Genomic DNA, 18341 nt, shown 5'->3' with positions numbered 1-18341 from the left:
TGCGATTGATCTCGACTCTCCTGGTATTTAGCACATCTGCGCATGTAAGCATTGCGGAAATGTTACATGGGTTACAACCTCTACCAACCTAATAGAGAGCATGGAACAGTAGGGTGGTCCGTTAGACCAGGTAATGTTTCAAAGGGCCCTGCCTGTGCCTGCATCAACCTCCACGAGATATCTGAAAATGCGGTGGGCAGGTCCAAGAGGTACGCCACCAGCAGTTGTCTATTCAGCTCAGCAGCGAGATAAGTGTCTGAAATCCTCTGCAGCCATAATGCCGCACAGTGCCTCATGGCGACGGTGCATTGATATTTGTCACAGACCAAGGCCAGGTTCTCCAGTGAGTCGATTTTCAGCTCTTGTGGAATCTGATCGAGCTGGAAATGGATGATTTTACAGATAAGCTTGAAAGCTTCAAGATCGTCCTCCGGCAAAGGGATGATGCGAGGATTGTCCTCTACGGTCTGCAAGGATCCTTCTTTGAAGCCTGAGCTGAGCATTGCCCCGAACACCGGGGAGGCTAGAGAGAGGACTTTGGACGAGATTCGGAGGCGCTCATCCTCAATCTCAATGACGAGGTCGCCGACGGGATCGATGTCGATAGTCGCCATGGTGGCGAGCGACCTAGTGAGGAGATGAGATTTCGAAAGAATGAAGGAGGAATGGTTTGTGAGGATTGTAGGCAAGTCCGGTCCATGTAGTGCCGCAAGCCAATCAGCACAGGTACGAGAGACCCGCACTGAACCATCAACACTAGACCATAAATAGAATAGATCAGGACGTTTATGAGCTATACTGTATTTGGACATTGTACGTGCGGGATCATTCGATGTGGCTCGAGGCTTCCAGAAGACCCAGACTATACTCGGACCAGAAACTATTTACCACTGCTCCTCAACCGTACGGTCGACATGCCTCCCTTTGTCCTTGATCATCGATAGCATTTCTGAAGCAGCCTTGTGCTCTGCATTCCCAGCAAGACAGCCATGAACACCGCAAGGTCGACGCTCGTCCGACGAGCAGTTCCTTCGCGAGTACTACCCTCATCTCTGCTCCGTCGACGAGCCGCCCCTTTCCTAGTCTCCGCTACAAGCTACCCTGCGATCCCTCGAACCATTCTCCCAGCTGCCACGTTCGTTCGCACGTACGCCAATGGCCGAGCCCATCCACCGGGCGGAACCCATCGCATGAATATGGGAGGCGAGCCTGAGAAACCTGCACTAGAAGAATACGGCGTCGATCTGACAGCCCGAGCCAAGGAAGGGAAACTCGACCCGGTCATCGGAAGAGATGGGGAGATCCACCGAACGATACAGATCCTCTCACGTCGAACGAAAAACAATCCTGTCTTGATCGGTGCAGCCGGAACGGGCAAGACCGCCATCCTCGAAGGTCTCGCGCAGAGGATAGTAAGAGGAGATGTGCCTGAGAGCATTAAAAATAAGAGAGTGATCTCTCTGGATCTCGGTCAATTGATCGCTGGTGCTAAGTTCAGAGGCGATTTTGAGGAAAGGTTGAAGAAGGTTCTGAAAGAGGTACAAGACGCACATGGTGGAGTCATTCTTTTTGTCGATGAACTGCATACTCTGCTCGGTCTTGGAAAGGCCGAAGGGTCGATTGATGCGAGCAATCTCCTCAAACCAGCTCTATCTCGTGGCGAGTTACAATGCTGCGGTGCCACCACCCTCAACGAGTACCGCCAGATCGAGAAAGATGTAGCGCTCGCGCGTCGATTCCAACCGATCTTGGTTGGTGAGCCTTCAGTCCAAGATACCATCTCTATCTTGCGTGGTATCAAAGACCGTTACGAAGTTCATCACGGCGTTCGCATTACAGACGGCGCTCTTGTGGCGGCCGCAACCTACAGCAATCGGTACATTACTGATCGTTTTCTGCCCGACAAAGCTATAGATCTTGTGGACGAGGCAGCCTCCGCTCTCCGCTTGCAGCAAGAATCTAAACCTGACGCAATCCAAAAACTAGATCGTGAGATCATGACCATTCAAATCGAACTGGAGTCTCTGCGCAAAGAAACAGACATTGCCTCGAAGGAACGACGGCAAAAGTTAGAAGAGACACTCGCAGAGAAGAAGAAAGAAGTAGATCGCCTAACCGAGATCTGGGACCGCGAGAAAGCAGAAATCGAAGCCATCAAGCGGACCAAAGAAGACCTGGAAAAGGCACGACAGGAATTGGAGCAAGCCAGGCGCGAAGGAAACTTCGCCCGCGCGGGTGAACTTCAATATGCGACCATACCAAAACTCGAATCTCAACTGCCTAGGGAGGGCGAAGAGGTCACCTCGACGACGAAGAATGGAGAGACCCTCATTCATGACTCGGTGACTGCCGACGACATTGCCAGCGTTGTCAGCCGAACAACAGGAATCCCAGTCAACAAACTTATGGCTGGAGAAGTTGAAAAATTGGTGAAGATGGAAGACAAATTGCGAGAGCATGTCCGTGGTCAAGACGAAGCCCTTACTGCGGTGGCCAACGCGGTCCGCATGCAACGAGCAGGTCTCAATGGTGAAAATCGCCCACTCGGCAGCTTCATGTTCCTTGGACCTACCGGTGTGGGAAAGACAGAGCTTTGCAAACAAATTGCCAACTTCCTCTTCAGCACCGAATCCGCCGTGGTACGGTTCGACATGTCGGAATTCCAGGAAAAGCACACCGTCTCGCGACTCATTGGCGCCACCGCAGGCTATATTGGGTACGAGGATGCAGGACAGCTAACTGAAGCGGTTCGACGCAAACCGTACGCAGTCCTCCTGTTCGATGAGTTTGAGAAGGCCCACCGTGACATTTCAAGCTTGCTGCTGCAAGTGCTCGACGAAGGATTTCTCACAGACAGTCAAGGTCACAAAGTCGACTTCCGCAACACATTGATTGTCTTGACCAGCAATCTCGGTGCCGAAATCCTGATGGGCAGCGGCGCAGATGTGGAGACAGTGACACCCGAACAAAAGAAGGGAGTGATGGAGGTTGTTCAAGCCTCCTACCCGCCCGAGTTCCTCAATCGAATTGACGAATTCATCATCTTCAACAAGCTGTCCAAATCTGCTCTCCGAGACATTGTGGACATTCGGATCCGCGAGCTTCAAGGACGCCTTGATGATCGCAGGATGAGCCTGGATGTTTCGTCTGAAGTCAAGGACTGGCTATGCGAGAAGGGCTATGATCCTCGATACGGCGCCAGGCCGCTCAACCGTCTGATTCAGCACGAGATTGGACGAAGGCTGGCAGACAGGATTATCAGAGGCGAACTGAAGACGGGAGACACCGCGAAGGTTATCTTGGGTAAGGACCGGGAGAACCTGGACTTGGAAATTCAAGCAAAGGCCTGAAGTTTGAAGGCGCACAATGGCTGGACTGACGGTACCATTTTCCACTGCTTTCACACGCCCATGTCAAGCTGAGCACAGCCGGCCATCGCATCTTTGGAGAGGTAAGACAGCATTTAAAAGTTTCGGAGGTTATTTCAGCACGAACTGTACGACAGGCACGATGAGCTCTGACTCTATGGGACGAACGGCGTATTTGTGTTTTGTGGATGATACCCCACTCTATGCTACAAACTTGTAAAGTGATGGGTGGCATTGTATATGTGTATATCAAAATGTACAGCATTTTCTACTCATCAAACACCCTGATTCTCAAGGATACTAACTCCCCCCACTCTACACGCTCCCTTTCAACGATCCTATCCCCTACACTAACAACCATAACGATGGGCCGGCCTTCTCTGCATGTACCTTGACGGCTAGCATCGGCGACTATTCGCTAGAACGTCTCGGGCTTGCTGGCAACACGAGGCACCCGACTTGGACCACCATCGAAAATCAAAGTTTCCACGCGGATCGTTCGGAACTGGTCTTGTACCTGACAGTGGGATTGCTCGACCTTGTTGCCGGGCAATGAGATTGACCTGGAGTTGGATGATGTTGGGTTTACGGGAGAGCAGTGTGTCGCGGAGCCGGTGTGACCGAGGGCCCCGTCGTTTTGTATAACTGTAATGGAAATCGCAAGACCATCTTGGCTGGAATCTGCAAAGCCCACGTTTGCGTTATTGCGAGAAGGGGGAATACGGTCCAGGACAGGCTCTCCCAAACCCCAATTGGGTTCGATCGGGCTCTTGAGCCGGATCAATACGGCCTCGCTCTCTTTCCTGAATGAAAAGGGCAAGGGACAAAGCACCGTTCGGTTTATATGTAATACACACCCATGTATATGTCTCTCTCTCTCTCTATCTATAACTTGAGCCTGTCTCTGCCGCGCAGCCGCTCTATAATCAAAGCCACGGTGATTCTTTCTTTCTTTTCTCCGTTCACTTCTGCACCACGATTTCTCGCTGGTCCTCGTGGACTTTCCCTCCCCCATCGGGACTTTCTTCCTCGTCGCCGCCCCGCGCGGTCGTGGTGTCGGACACCGCCGTCATATCCGAGACCCGCCGCCGCCCGGCGCGCTTGTACGCCTTGACCTGCCTGTCCGCCTTGCGCACGATGCTCCACTGCAGTCTGCTCAGGAGGCCCTTCTTGTCTTCTCCAATATCCTCGGTGTCGACCTCGTCGCTGTCGTCGTCGGCGGGAAGGGCGACCGTGGCCCCGCCGCCGCCGCTGTGGTTCAGGGTCGAGGCTCGTCTGCGCTGCTCCTTGTCCGCGAAGAGCGTGTCGATCGCCTCGAGCGGCTGGCCGCCGGTTTCCGGGTAGAAGAGCCAGACGATGATGGCATTGGCGAGGTTGAGCACCGCCCAGACGATGTAGAACCTCCAGCCGAGGTTTTTGACGCCGTCTAAAAGAGAAGAAGAGTCAGTCAGCGTTCGCATAGATCACAATTAGTGAACCAGAAGGTCGTTTTCTTCTAGAGGGCGGGGCCTTACCCGGCGTGACCTCGACGACGAGAAAGTTGCCCAGGAAATCCGCGCCGGCGGCCAGCGCGGCGCCCTTGGCTCGGATCTTCAGCGGCAGGATCTCTGGCGGGTAGACCCAGACGGTGGCCATCCAGCCCCAGGTGAAGCAGGCCTCGAACGCAAAGACGAAGAACACGGCGGCCACCCCCGCGGAGGTGTTGTGGTAGTGGGCGGCCTCGATGCGGTTGACGGCGATGGCTTCGGCCACCAGCACCAGACACATGCCAAAGGCCATGGAGATGAAGAGGAGCCGCCGTCCCACGCGGTCGATCGTGTACCATGTCAGAAACGAGGCGATAATATACCACAGTTGCAGGAAGCAGCCCATGAGAATCGACATCTCCTGGGTCATGTTCAACGACGTGGTGAAGAGCGTCGGAGCGTAGTATGTCACCTGGCAAATGGAAACCGTTCTGTCAGCCATGTAATGCTCCCGCAGCCTGAGGCGGACAGTGCACTTACAATGTTGATGCCCGACATCTGCTGCATAAATTGGATTCCCAGCGCGAGGTAGAAGCGCTTGTTGGCCGAGATGCCGTTGCTGCGGAACAAATCTGCCCACGAGCCCTCCTCCTTCTCTTCGATGGCAATGGCCTCCATGATCTCGTCCTTCTCCGTCTGCACGAGCTGGTCCTTCTCATCCCGTCCCCTCAGTCGCGCGAGGACCGCGAGCCCCTCCGCCGGGGTGCGATGTCGCATGAGCCAGCGCGGGGTGTCGGGCAGCCACGGAGCGACCAGCATGATGTAGATGGCAAAGACCAGCTGGAAGGCGAGGGGAAATCTCCACTGCGCGCTGCTGTGGATGAAGAAGAAGCCGTAGTTGATCCAGTAGGCAATCATCAACCCGCCGAGCATGGTGGTGAGCTGGCAGCACACTTGCCATCCGCGTTGCGCGGCGGCACTGATCTCCGCCTGGTAGACGGGCGTGACAGACGTGATGTACCCGATGCCTATTCCCGTGCAGACTCGCGAGACCATGAACTGGATCCGTTCGTAGCTGCTGGCCATGAGGACCGTGCCGATGATCAGGATCGTGGTGCCCAGCAGCAGAGTCCTCTTACGCCCCAGCTGCTCGCCCGTGAAGGCGGCGCCGATGGCCCCAAACACGGCTCCCACATCATACAGCGCCGTCATGGTGCCGACCATGAGTGAGCTCGGGTGGTCCATCTGCGCCAGCCAGTACTTGGATATCACCACGCCGGACATGACGCCCTGGTCGTACCCGAACAACAGAAAGCCCGAGGAGCATACTGAAGTGATGGCGGCAATCAGCCACCCACCGACGAGGTGCTTCGTTCCTTGCATCACAGACATTCTAGAGGACACGTTGATTTTCAGAGAGAGAGAGGAAGGAGGAGAAAGCGACAAAACAGAAGCGGTCCATGTTGATAATAGCCGAAAGGGCCGCTGGGCTGCCCACTTTATGGGGGAACCAGGAGTGCGAGCCCAAGCTTTTGGTCAAGCATTGCAAGCATCGCGAAGCACTGCAGGGATCAAGAGATGCGACCTGCTGCATTGGGGACGTGATTGACGTTCTGTGACATTGACGCGGTAATGACGTGTCGGGACGTTGCCGATGGCCAATGATGCAAAGGACAGTCGTGGGGAGAGATGATCGACAGCGGGCATCAAAGGGTCGCAGGGCGGGATGAGGAGATGGTGTTGTGGGTGGTGGAGGTTGTGGAGGTGAAGTGGTGATAGTGGTGATGCTGAGCGTAGATCATTCTTCCTCCTCGGGTGGCGCCACGCCGTTGGCGATCAACGGCCCCAGCGGCGAACAGTCCGTCGGCAATTGACACAGACACCCTTCCTGGTAGTAGCCTTCTATCACGGCTGTCAAAAGGCATTGGAGTCAAATGACTTTCAGATTCTCGGCTATCAACGAATATCTGACTCGGTAAACGAAGAGGGCATCCTTGGGCCTGCACCAACAGAGCCCCTTCGACTGCGCCCCTCGCACCCTTGATCCCTATGCTTTCTATCTCGTCCACTAGCCACGCAAAGGAATTGGCCTGCAACGATGATGGGAGCCAATACAAGTCGTGCAGCAGCTTCCATGACGGACCAGAACCCTGCGCCTTGCACTACTGTCGTCGTCCTATACCACTTTCTCCAACGCGTCGTCTAGCACATACCCTCTCTCTCCTCTGCCTCTTCATAATCCCCCAAGCCTCGCAGAGCGTGGATAGCATTCTATTCTCGATCCCGTTGTGCACCATCCTGGCGTAATGACCCGAGTCGTTGGGGCCAATGCACGCGGTGCAAGGAGACTCCTTGGTGTCTTCTGGCGACTGGTTTGAGGATCGCGGTCTAAAGGCAGGTCAAAAGATCTTTGTGGTCGCGAGCCATAAATATGACGTCGGACGACGAGGACCGGCAACGACTTTGGCACAGTGCAAGCCTGTCGATGATGGACGGATGGCAAAATCCAGAGCCGGAATATGGTGAGTTGCTTTGATTCTCTTGGACATTTGGAAACCAACCTTGCCCTAGGGCTGGATGTTCTCTCAGCACAAGGCGCAAAGTTTACCTGAAAGGGTGATCTTTAAGTCGCAGCCCAAGATCTAAGTCGGGCTCGAGGAAAAATCCAAACCCAACGTATCTCGAACTAAAGAAGTGGCACTGTTCGGCAGGTATAAAGAAGGAACCTCGTTTGATATAGAGAGCAAGAATATCTCCGCTCGATATCGCGCTGACGTGGCCGTGACTTACCATGACCATTCTATGCAGTGCTTAGGCGGAGAGTTCTTCCCTGCTCGCAACGGTAGGTGCCGGTTCCAAGCCGTCATGCCCGGCCATGTCGACCTCTCTCTTGTCTTTGATCCCAGTCCGAGTCTCGGTGTGCTCTTTCGCCAGCTCCTTCTTTGTGACAAGCCCACCGGCAAGAAGCCCACACGCGGCCATACAAGCGGCCATGATCCATATGTTCCTCAAACTCCACGCAAAGGCCTGTTTGACCGCTAGCTTCTGGGCCCGATCTGAGATGGTCGCGATGAGGTCGATATTCGTCGCGGCGTCCGGGCCAGAGAAGGTCTCGACCAGGTCTGCCGGCAGTCCATGACCTCGCAATTTCGACCTCTGCAGTTGCATTCCGTTCTGGAAGATGATCCCGCCGCCGACGATCGAGAGCGCGATACCGATGTTCCGGATGAAGCCGAGAGTTGCCGTGGCGGTTGCGGTGTCGTCTTGGGAGACGAGAGCTTGCAGAGCGATGAGAGGAGGTTCAAACAGAAGGCCTGCGCCCAGCCCGGCCACGACTTCGAACGCCGCAATCGATCCTATCGGGGACGTCGCGTTGAGATAGATGTAGAGCCCGTTGCCGACGGTCAGCAACGCCACACCAACCCAGATGAGCTCGACATAGCGGCCCGCACGGTAAATGAAAAGGCCCGCGAAGATTCCAGTAAGTGCCTCGGTGATTATCAGCGGAAGGAGGAGGAGGCCAGATTGCAGCGGCGAAGCCTCCTTTGCCGACTGGAAATAGAGTGGAAGATAGTACTCGGCCGCGTTGATGACCTACGTCGCCGGTTGTCAGTATAGCTGTATTCCCCCAGAAGGTCTTTCTGCGAACACCTACGAAATGCTGTGCAAAGCCAATCGCAAGACATGCGGCATTGGATTTGTGGCGGAACAGGCCCAGAGGCATGATCGGGTGCCGGGCGAGTCGGCTCTCGCTGAAGAGAAACACGACGGCCATCAAAGCACCGACCGCGACCAGGCAGATGACCTTCGGCGAGTCCCACGGATACGCCGTGCCTCCAAAGTTGAGACCGAGAAGCACCATGACCATGACGGACACGATAGAAAGACTGCCCGCCCAGTCGATCGCCTTGACCCCGTCGGCGAATTTGGTTTTCGGGTTATGCACGTCCAGGAAAAAGAGCAGCAAGCAGAACGCCGTCCCCGAGATTGGGAGGTTGATCCAGAATATCCACCTCCACGAAAGGAGCTGGGTGAAGGCCCCGCCGAGCACCGGTCCAAGGCCACCGGCAACAGCCCAGGTTACGTGAAGGAGACCGAGGAAAAGAGGTCGGCTCCTGCAAGGGACGATTAGAGGTGCTGGGTCATGCGCACGGGGTTACCAATTGGCACATACCTCATGCTGAACAGGTCTGAAATGACAATGGTGATGAGGGAGGATAGGCCGCCCCCGGATACGCCCTGGACACTGCGGCTCGCGATCAGCATGCCCATACTGCTCGAGACGGCGCAGATGATGGAGCTGGCAAAGTACAGCGCCACGGCGGTCAGCAGAATCGGCTTGCGGCCCCATATGTCTGATAGCTTCGCCCATATGGGGACGACAGCGGTGGTGGTAATGACATATGAGGCCCCGATCCAGGAGTAGCCGGCGGCGGAGTGCAGATCGGAGCAGATGGTCGGGATTGCGGTGGCGACGATGGTGGTGTTCAGCGCGGCGATGAACAGGGCAGCCTGGACGGTCACAGAGTCAGGAATGGAGCCAGGAGACAAGAGAATATATATTCCGTACAAAAAGAGCGGCCATGACCGTCAACGTCCTAAATCTACTCCGTCGTTGGCCCGGCTCAGATGAGAGTTGAGTCGGCGTCTCACGAGCCGTGACCTCCGCACTTGGTGTCGAGTTGACAACGGCCGGGGGAAGTGGCCGTGCTACTGGTAGTTCGATCGCCCCGATTACGTCCTCCATCTCTGCGATGCTGCCTGACGCTGTTGCCATGATGAAAATGTATCGTAAAGCGGGAAAGCGGTCGTTGAGAGGGAAGAGATGGAAAGTTGACGTTGTTACTTCTACAAGAAAAGATAGGGGGTTGAGAGCCTTATCTAGATAGCTATACAGACGATACTTTCGGCCTAGCCCAAAATGGCGGCCTACGCCCTTACGCCTTGGCACAAGATCAACAAATGCGCGCCCTGGATAGATTGGCATCAAGGCATGTATATACCTGCCGAGATCGACCTCTTCCACTTTGATCCCATAGCTCCAACATCAGTTATCAATTCCATTAAATGCAGGTTACCTAAGCAATGCCTTATGCTCCGCGACAGTTCAAAGCTAGCCCCCGCCCAGTCTAAACTCTTCTGCCTACCTAGCGGTTCAGCTGTCTAGAATTGGATTCAAGCAACCAGGGACTAGTTCCGAACAAATTTGATCACAGAATCCTCAAGTCCCGGTGAACTTACCAGGTAACGATGAGGCACCCAGAGCGATACCAAACCTCTCCTCTAGGCAAAACGGCGAGGAGGAATGGGAAGCCTTGCACTCCTTAGTGCTTATGCTGCACTCCTTCCGGCTGTCGAGAGTAAAACGCCCATGAAATGTGCCTTTGTTGCATTGTACCTTATACTATCAGCCCCCTTTTCTTTGCAGAAGATCCATCCATTACTGAGTCAGCAGATTGAGGCGGTCAAGAGCCGCAGAAGTCGCAGACCCCGAATTGCTGGGGCTAGCTGGTGATAGATATTGCTGTGAGCGACCCTTCTGATCAAGGAATTCTTTCCTCGTACATGCCTGATCAGTTTGGTATTTGTCTCCCTCATACACCACCGGGCCATAGTCGTGCTTCTCGCGCCGGAATGGAGTCTTCGGGTACCGTTCTGGGCCTTCTTGAAGCCTTAGCTCAGAAAACACAGACATCCGCCGCACAAATCACCCGGTTCCTCAACGAAGCTCACACAAAAGGGCCGGTCGACGGACAGCCTGGCTCGTTTGACATCCCTCTCAACTCGCCTCCCGAAATCAATGCAGCGAAAGCGGCGATACTCGAATCGACCATGCTGATGCAACAGCTGGTCATGTCTGCGACCGACGTCCAGCAACAAATGACATTATATACCCAGCAGATGGCAGCGATACGTTGGATCTGTCGCTTCGACGTCGCGACGCATGTTCCAGCCTCGGGTACCATCTCCTATGAAGACTTGACTGCAGCGGCCAAGGTGCCACAGGGCGAGCTCATGCGCATATGCCGCATGGCGATGACGGCGGGCTTCTTTCAGGAGCCAGTTCAAGGTCACATTGGACATACTCCCATTTCTCTGGACCTCAGATCCTCATCCCCGGTGCACGACACTTTCCTGTTCATGAGTGAGACGGGCCACACGGTTGTGAGCAAAATGCCCGAGATGACCGAGGCCAATCTCAAACTTGGCCCCGGGGCGAAACCCAAAACAGCATTCAACATTGCCATGAACACGGACATCCCTTTCTTCAAGTATATCATGTCGAACCCAGCTCTCGCAAAACAGCAAGCTGCGCACATGAAGACCATCGTGGCTGCAGAGGAGTCCCACATTCGACATACAGTCAGTGGATATGACTGGGGCGCCCTCCCGCAGGGGGCGAAAGTCGTCGACATGGGCGGCTCGACAGGCCATGTTAGCATCACCATTGCACGAGAGTTTCCTCACTTGGAGTTTATAGTGCAGGACCTCCCACAAGTTCTGTCGCAGAGGGCATCGGTTCCAGCAGAACTGGGAGACCGGGTCGCGTTCGAAGCGCACGACTTCTTCCAACCTCAGCCTCCCAGCCATCGTGGTGCGGATGTTTTCTTCATACGACAGTGCCTCCAGAACTGGTCCGACGCCGACGCCGCCAAGATCTTGCGAACACTCCTGCCGGCGCTAGACAAACGCAGATCAAGAATCGTGATTATGAGCGTCGTTTTGGCGAATCCCAATGACGCAGGAGTTGGCCAGAGAGAGAAAGGGATAAGCCGTATGAGAGACCTCTTCATGATGCAAGCCATGGGGGGCGGTGAAAGGGATCTGGCTCAGTGGAACGCGATAGTCAAGGCTGCTGATCCTGGGTTAGAGATCGCAAATGTGAACAAGCCGCGGGGAAGCGTGCTGAGTGTCCTTGAGGTTAGATACAAATGATGAGAAGGAGGAAGTTGACTCGGCCAACGACTACATTGTTGTCTGTAGAGAAGTATTAACCAAGAAATAGCACCGGCTCGCGCATGCGTGGCTGGATGCTGGTACTAAGTAGGCTGATCCGCAATGGAATGTTGGTAATAACTAGTCAAGGCCTTGATCCTCTAGCCAAGCCGTTGCTCAGCATTGGTCACAAGACTCTTGAAGATACCCAACCTGCATGCTGGGGGACTCACGGCACTCCAGAGGTGGGAGGCCGGTAGCGAGGTTCTTCCAGAGATGCAGTGATCACCTCCACTCATTTCTCCTCGTAGACCCGTATCTTCGACCTCCTTCTTCCGGCCGTCGTCGCTTGTATTCAAATGTGTGTGGCGGGACTTTTGGACATTCGTCCCGGCCTCGTCGCCGCTGTCGCCGGCTCTCGAGCCGTCTTTGCTTTCTGGCCTCGTCGTCGGTTGACCAAGTATCGCGGCCGCCTGACCATGCATGTTCCCTCTTTCCCCTTGGACGCCAGTGTTGTGCAGATGGTCTATCCCACCATCTCATGGCATGCCCCAAAACAGCCTTGAATTTCACATTCACCTCAACGTTGTGGTGAAGAATCTTGGATGAAACCTCTGAAACAGATAAACTTCCCTGTCCTGGGTACTCTTGGGTAAGATAGGGATCCGCCCCTTCCCGAACAAAAAGACTCATCATTTCCAAACAGGCTTCAGGATTATCAGGTTTGAACAAATAAACACGCCGCAACAATTGAGCCCACAGTGTGCGCTTTGCTCCCGGAAAATTGATCTCGATATTAGGACTAAGTCCTCTGGCAAACAGCAGACCATATGTTTCCTGCACCAACCCCTGAAGCTGTGAATGCCTGAAACAATCCAGGAGATCTTCCCAAAATTTACAATTCAGATATGCAAAGTCCCGTCGAAACCTTGCCCCGTGTTTGAGCAACAGTGTTAAGAACGACCAGAAGTAAAAGGCAGACGTACCTGCATCGTAGATACCGTAGTCGTCAAGCAGGATGTGCAGTATTGGCTTTCCGTCAATCGTTCCGTTTGGATCGGCCCCATTCTCGAGTAGGAATACAGCCATCCTACATGAAGCTTGCTTGACATCATGTGTCTCGAATCTGGACGACCGCAGGAAAGCTATCATCAAAGCTCGTGCATCGTGGCCCACGAACAGATCTGGTTGTCTTTCAAGTCGAGCTTGAAGGTAGGAGACGTAGTGATACTCAATGGCTTTCCCGAGCAATGAGATTGAATGTTTACCACGGATCTCCAAGCTATTTCTGAATAAGGACAACGGAGCGCATGAGTCAATGACGTCGTCCATCCCGTCCATCAAAGGTGTGCTGGGAATGCCTCGCTCTTCCTCTGCTCTTTGAGCAAACGCAACGAAATGATTCAAGGCAACTTGGCCAAGGCTAATAGGGAAGGATTTGACTTGCTGAATCAACGCTTTACATATGCACACAGACGCATTGAAGTTGACTGCGGAGTATGAAGCAAACAGATGTTGCATTTGCGTTGTGGCTAGAAAGTCGCGAACAGTTCGATGGAAAAAATCGACTTCCCTGGATCCTGGTTCACCAACTGGTTCCAGGAGCCCTTTATAGCGGCCATTCAGTTGTCGACTCATTGCTTCTTCGGTCTCGAAGATTTCCCGATTGGAGAATGAGCCTTTGTCAGTTCCTCCGGTACTTGGCCTGAGAATGTGAGAACCCTCGTCAATAAATGAATAAAGAGTAAGTCGAAGAGGTTCAGGTGTTGCCAGCGCCACTCGGAAAGTGTGAGCCATCCTAGTTCGATAAACCTTATCGACGGATCTGATGAGTTTCTCGAAAAATTCCTCAAGGTCAGATGGCATCTCCACTAATCTCTCGTACAACAGAGTCAAAGAATCGCCATTGATGAGGCCTTCCCTAAGAGATCGTGAAACCAGATACACCCAGAGAAACACTCCTTGGGCGCGAGACACGATTTCTGATATCAGTCGCTCAATCTGGACGACATCTTGTCGTAGCAGTGAAAATTTTGGAACCTCCTCTAGCTTCTCCTTCACGTACAGAACAATGTCATCTCTAGTGAGGTCTTGCAAGTATAACTTATTTTGAGCATCTTGACCAAAGGCATCTTCAAAGCAGTTCCAGGGTCTGCTAGAAGCACAAATTTTGACATTGTCGATCTGAGCAATATTCTGTATTGTTTTGATAAGATCCAAGGGGTCGCCATGGTATTCGTCTAGACCGTCGACGAATAGGCAAAGCTTTGACGAGTTTCCGGGGCTCACAGTCATTAGACTCATTTCGTTGAAAGCCCCTTTCAGTTCTGACAAAGACCATTCAGTTTGCATTTGGAAACCATGTCGAGATGTTGCCCATCTTTGTGGACAGATCTTTGGGGTCCATTCCGGAAAGCTTCTAAGTATCTCGAACAAGATCTGTTGAAGGAGACCGCGTTGAGACTTCTGCATGTCGTTACCAGATATTCAGAAGAAGAATCCGGCCATGACAAGACGGTCATTGTTGGCCCAGACTTGGAGACATTGTTTTGTCTGCTGACAATCACGAAGATACTTCATCAAAGTGCTCTTCCCACTACCGGGTTTGCCTGAGACCCAGTAGATCCCATCACCATGAGTGAACCATTCATGAAATCGTATACGCGACCGTGGATCGCACGATGGCCACCTGGAAGGTTTGAATATCCATTTGAACGTATTCTCGTGCGCGTCAGAAATGGCAGCATACCTAGGTGCCATCCTCTCGAACATTAGACTTTTCAACACACTCGCTTCCTTTCGCAACTTTGTGGTCTCATAATCAGAGCTGCGCAACTTCTGATCAATTTGCGCTAAATACTGCGCTGTGAGCTCCCGACCACTTTGTACGAGGCCACATAGCGATTCGAGCATGGGTTGGATTCTCTGTAGCCGAGCTGAGTCGATCTCTAGACATGCAGTACGAGCACCTTCCAGGGATCGAAGAACCTGGCCCTGGCGCACACTAAGGATAGTCAGGATGAACTGTACAGGGCTTCCAAGCTGAGACTTTTACCTTATGAAAGAGAGTACGTGAATCGACAAGTTGCTGCGTGCATCCTCGAGCCTCCTCTGCAGCCTAGCAATTTTATCCTTTTTCCAGATAGTGTTTAGAGCCTGGCGAAAACTTCGCCACTTTTTGTACGGGCCCTCACCGATTTTGAGGTTCTTGATGGTTGCTAAGAGCTCGTCTGCAATGGAACTAGAAGAGGCTGCGATTTTGACAATCTCCGCTTCAGCCTCAGAGATAGCGCCTTGGGTGGGATCCAGTGGTTTCATCAGCGTCGAGCTGAGACGCGCAAGGTTTTCGGCGACACCCTGAAGCTCAACATTGTCGGCTGTTGCCCCGTTTGCTGAATGATATATCTCCTTGGCATCTGATATAAGCTCACGGCCGAAATCGATGAACTGCACGATATTCGCCGCCAGGCCGATAGCGGAGAGCGGATCGAGAGGCATCTTGCGATAATTGCAAGTGAGAACTCTGATGGAGATGAAAGGAAAGAAGAAGAATTCGGGTTGCCAAATGGAAGGCGTGAGGCTGGAAGTAGGTTCCAGCAAGCTGGGCAGTCGATGCTCACGTGCACAGCCCTCCTCGATGTTCTGCACAGCCTTATCTGCCTCGTTAGCCTTGGGCAGCGTCCCGGATCCATGGTCCAATCGGGCTGCAGGTGAAGGACACATCGACCAGCCTTTTCATCAGACAGACCATTCAGAAAGAGTAGCGTAGAAGACCACGACGCCAACCGTCGCTGCAAGGTTGAACGATTCAAAACACTGCGGGTGTCAAATCACAGACTTTTTCTCCTACATTGAGAGCCCAAACGAAGAACGTGTCACCTATGCTATGGTATATACGGCTACCTTTATGGCCGCCAATCCTAGTTTTCTTCATGTACAGAATCAATTCTTCTTCCTCTGACCATATGAGCGTGTGGCGTAGTCTCCCTGGTATACAATCAGGTCTGCGGGCTCATAATCATGCGTACCACTCAGGTAGCTCTGCAGAATCCTCTTCACACCATCGGCATAGCGCTTCTGGGCGTCCAGCGAGCTGCCCGACATATGGGGAACCATCCCGTTGCCTCCTCCAAGAGGGTTCTTGGCATAGCGAAGCGGGTGGTCTCGTGGCGCGGGCTGAGGAAACCAGACATCTCCTCCGTAGCCGTTCAAGTGGCCCGACTTCAGCGCAGCGGCAATGTCGTCGGCAACCACTATCGCACCGCGGGCAGTGTTGACAATCCATGATCCTAAAGCATATTAGCACTGAGGTCACATATAGAGATACTGCCGTTTCCTAAGTCTCGAACGACTGCAAAGACCTACCTTTCTTCATCTTTGAGATCAACTCCTTGTTGAAGAGGCCAAAGGTCTTTTCGTGTAACGGACAGTTGATAGTGACAACATCACACTGTGCGACCATGTCCTCCAAGCTCTCCACTCTTCGGCACCCGATTTCAGCTTCCACGTCGGGATTGAGAGGCTGGTAGTCGTAGTAGAGCAGCTCCTTGCAGTCAAACGGCTTCAACCGCCGTAGGACACGCTGGCCGATGCGCCCGATTCCAACCGTGCCCACCACCTTGTCTTCCAGGTCGTACTCATTGCGTGCGACTTGGGCAACATTCCATTCACCACGCTCAATCTGTTCGTGGGCTGGAATCCAGTTACGGACCAAGCCCAGCATGGTCATGACCACATGCTCTGCGACGGAAACAACGTTGGAGCCCGTGACCTCTGCGACGGTGATGCCACCGTTCGTCTTATTCGCGGCATTGAGGTCGATATGGTCTGATCCGACACCTGCAGTGACAGCCAGCTTGAGGTTCTTGGCCTTTTTCAGTCGGTCGGCGTTCAGATACGCCGGATGGAATCTATGGGCCAACACATAGATTAGCACATTGTAGATGCAACTGTGTGACCCTGTTGAATATTTGGGGGCGGACGGGTGACGTACGGGGTGGTGATGAGAATTTCCGCGTCCGGAAGCTCTCTCTCAAACACCGAGTTGGGACCTTCTTTATCAGAGGTGGTGATCAGAGTATGGCCCTGATCTTCAAGCCACTTCCTCAGGCCCAATTCGTTCTCGGTTGTCCCTAATAGTCGCGGTTGCTGTTTGGCATGTTCTCCGCCCTACGACCGTTAGTACCCTCATATGTAGACAGGAGTGCTGAGGGGTTTCCCTCTGGCGTGTGTAGAACTGTGAACGGGTAGAAGATGGGCGGGACTCACGTCATATAAAACAGAGAGGATCTTCACATTGCGGTTGGCTGACGCGGAGAAAGATCTGATAGATGATGGTCCAGGCTTTTGACACAGCAACCGTGAACCCGCTTTGGCGCACAAGGTTGAAGAACCTGAGAATCCGGTTCTGACCGCTGCTGTACGAAGCATTTCCGTGGCAGCCCTAATGGAGCAGTAAATTCCTTTCAATACCGGGCGAAAGATCTCGTTGTTGAAAGCGAACGAGTGGGCTTCGAGACTTGATGGACCAGGGATTGAATACTATCCTTCGACTATCAGCAGAAGGTGCCGTTTTTAATGGCACAGCTCGGTGATATCGCGGACAAGGCTGCACTAGAACTGTGTAGAGTATCGAGAGTTTTGGAACTTGTTCTGAAATTCAGCCGGGTTTTAGGTTAATGAAGTCTCTAAAAGATTTGGGATAAACTGTCATCCATGTTAATGGAGTAGGTACTAGCATCTAGAACACAGCAGGGTGTACGATAGGGGTGCTCCTCGCTCAGAGTATCCTGGTCTGGAAAGGTCGACAGAGGACGGCAAGGTCCCTCAGTAGTTGTCACATGGTTCGCTGATGGCCCAAATAGGAAGAATATACTCATTTGGACTTGGAGGCTCTCCGCACTCCATACTGGCACTCCGCAATGAGGTGATAAATGATCAACCGGCCGGCGAAATGCTGGCGAGCAGGTTAAACGTGAGACTGGGAGAATATATCAAGAGACTGGCCAATAGGCATAGTGAGACTGCCGATTCTGCCGATCGCGCCGATTGGCCAGATGCAGTTGGAGGTGGATCTCAGCAATGTTCCTTCTCCATGGTTTCTTTGCCCCGCGTCAACTTCCTCCACATCCAAACATCCCCAGAGCAGTCGAGGCCAGTAGGACTGGATACCTGGTGTGAGGACGAGCAGCTGTTAGCTAATACAGGTGTATTGTTAAATTTTTCAAACTTCTAGCGTCAGCCACAGTCAGACCACTGAGGACGTCTGTGCGCGCAACCCGCTGTTCCGGCAATTCTTTTCGTCTGAGGCAGAACGGGCACCTCCTTATTCAAGCGATCAGCGAGTGAAGAAGTGCCATTTGGCTGCCGTTCTAAGGGCTAGCTGAACGTCAGGCACGACTTGGAGACCTTCTGGATGCGGTTACTTGTGGACAAAAGCCAACCGGAATCGCGAATCTACCTTTCATGTCAGCACGTTCCGCGGCGCCTCGAAATGCCATCGCCTGTGTTCCGTGCCGAACGGCCAAACTGAGATGTTCTCATCATAACCAAGCTCCATGTGATCGTTGCC

At 53.3% G+C, this 18341-nt stretch overlaps 7 protein-coding genes across 7 annotated transcripts; 2 read left to right on the top strand and 5 right to left on the bottom strand.

Annotated features, from left to right (window-relative positions):
- Window positions 1–80: 80 nt before the first annotated feature.
- Window positions 81–636, bottom strand: PV07_03094 (uncharacterized protein; the record flags this gene model as incomplete). The annotated part of the gene is made up of 1 exon (XM_016389758.1): window positions 81–636. The coding sequence occupies exon 1, from the start codon at window positions 612–614 to the stop codon at window positions 81–83; it is 534 nt and encodes a 177-aa protein (XP_016251660.1). The 5' UTR covers window positions 615–636.
- A 240-nt stretch (window positions 637–876) lies between these two features.
- Window positions 877–3650, top strand: PV07_03093 (uncharacterized protein). Its single transcript, XM_016389757.1, has one exon. It carries the CDS (start codon window positions 990–992, stop codon window positions 3348–3350), a length of 2361 nt encoding a protein of 786 aa, XP_016251659.1. The 5' UTR covers window positions 877–989; the 3' UTR covers window positions 3351–3650.
- Window positions 3651–4330: 680 nt separating this feature from the next.
- Window positions 4331–6339, bottom strand: PV07_03092 (uncharacterized protein; the record flags this gene model as incomplete). Its single annotated transcript, XM_016389756.1, has 3 exons — window positions 5375–6339; window positions 4883–5306; window positions 4331–4794 (listed from the first exon to the last, which is right to left on the bottom strand). The coding sequence occupies exons 1-3, from the start codon at window positions 6224–6226 to the stop codon at window positions 4331–4333; spliced, it is 1740 nt and encodes a 579-aa protein (XP_016251658.1). The 5' UTR covers window positions 6227–6339.
- A 1171-nt stretch (window positions 6340–7510) lies between these two features.
- On the bottom strand, window positions 7511–9667 carry PV07_03091 (uncharacterized protein). Its single transcript, XM_016389755.1, has 4 exons — window positions 9405–9667; window positions 9009–9346; window positions 8490–8949; window positions 7511–8428 (listed from the first exon to the last, which is right to left on the bottom strand). Exons 1-4 carry the CDS (start codon window positions 9609–9611, stop codon window positions 7646–7648), a joined length of 1788 nt encoding a protein of 595 aa, XP_016251657.1. The 5' UTR covers window positions 9612–9667; the 3' UTR covers window positions 7511–7645.
- A 745-nt stretch (window positions 9668–10412) lies between these two features.
- Window positions 10413–11794, top strand: PV07_03090 (uncharacterized protein). Its single transcript, XM_016389754.1, has one exon. The coding sequence runs from the start codon at window positions 10469–10471 to the stop codon at window positions 11768–11770; it is 1302 nt and encodes a 433-aa protein (XP_016251656.1). The 5' UTR covers window positions 10413–10468; the 3' UTR covers window positions 11771–11794.
- An 878-nt stretch (window positions 11795–12672) lies between these two features.
- PV07_03089 (uncharacterized protein) lies at window positions 12673–15268 on the bottom strand (the record flags this gene model as incomplete). The annotated part of the gene is made up of 3 exons (XM_016389753.1): window positions 12673–12698; window positions 12757–14097; window positions 14965–15268. 3 exons carry the CDS (start codon window positions 15266–15268, stop codon window positions 12673–12675), a joined length of 1671 nt encoding a protein of 556 aa, XP_016251655.1.
- Window positions 15269–15712: 444 nt separating this feature from the next.
- On the bottom strand, window positions 15713–17300 carry PV07_03088 (formate dehydrogenase; the record flags this gene model as incomplete). Its single annotated transcript, XM_016389752.1, has 4 exons — window positions 17039–17300; window positions 16764–16939; window positions 16136–16680; window positions 15713–16059 (listed from the first exon to the last, which is right to left on the bottom strand). The coding sequence occupies exons 1-4, from the start codon at window positions 17198–17200 to the stop codon at window positions 15713–15715; spliced, it is 1230 nt and encodes a 409-aa protein (XP_016251654.1). The 5' UTR covers window positions 17201–17300.
- Window positions 17301–18341: the final 1041 nt, after the last annotated feature.

Source organism: Cladophialophora immunda (genome assembly GCF_000835495.1).
Source record: "Cladophialophora immunda strain CBS 83496 unplaced genomic scaffold supercont1.2, whole genome shotgun sequence".
NCBI lineage: Eukaryota > Fungi > Ascomycota > Eurotiomycetes > Chaetothyriales > Herpotrichiellaceae > Cladophialophora > Cladophialophora immunda.
This window is presented reverse-complemented; position numbering and strand designations above follow the sequence as displayed.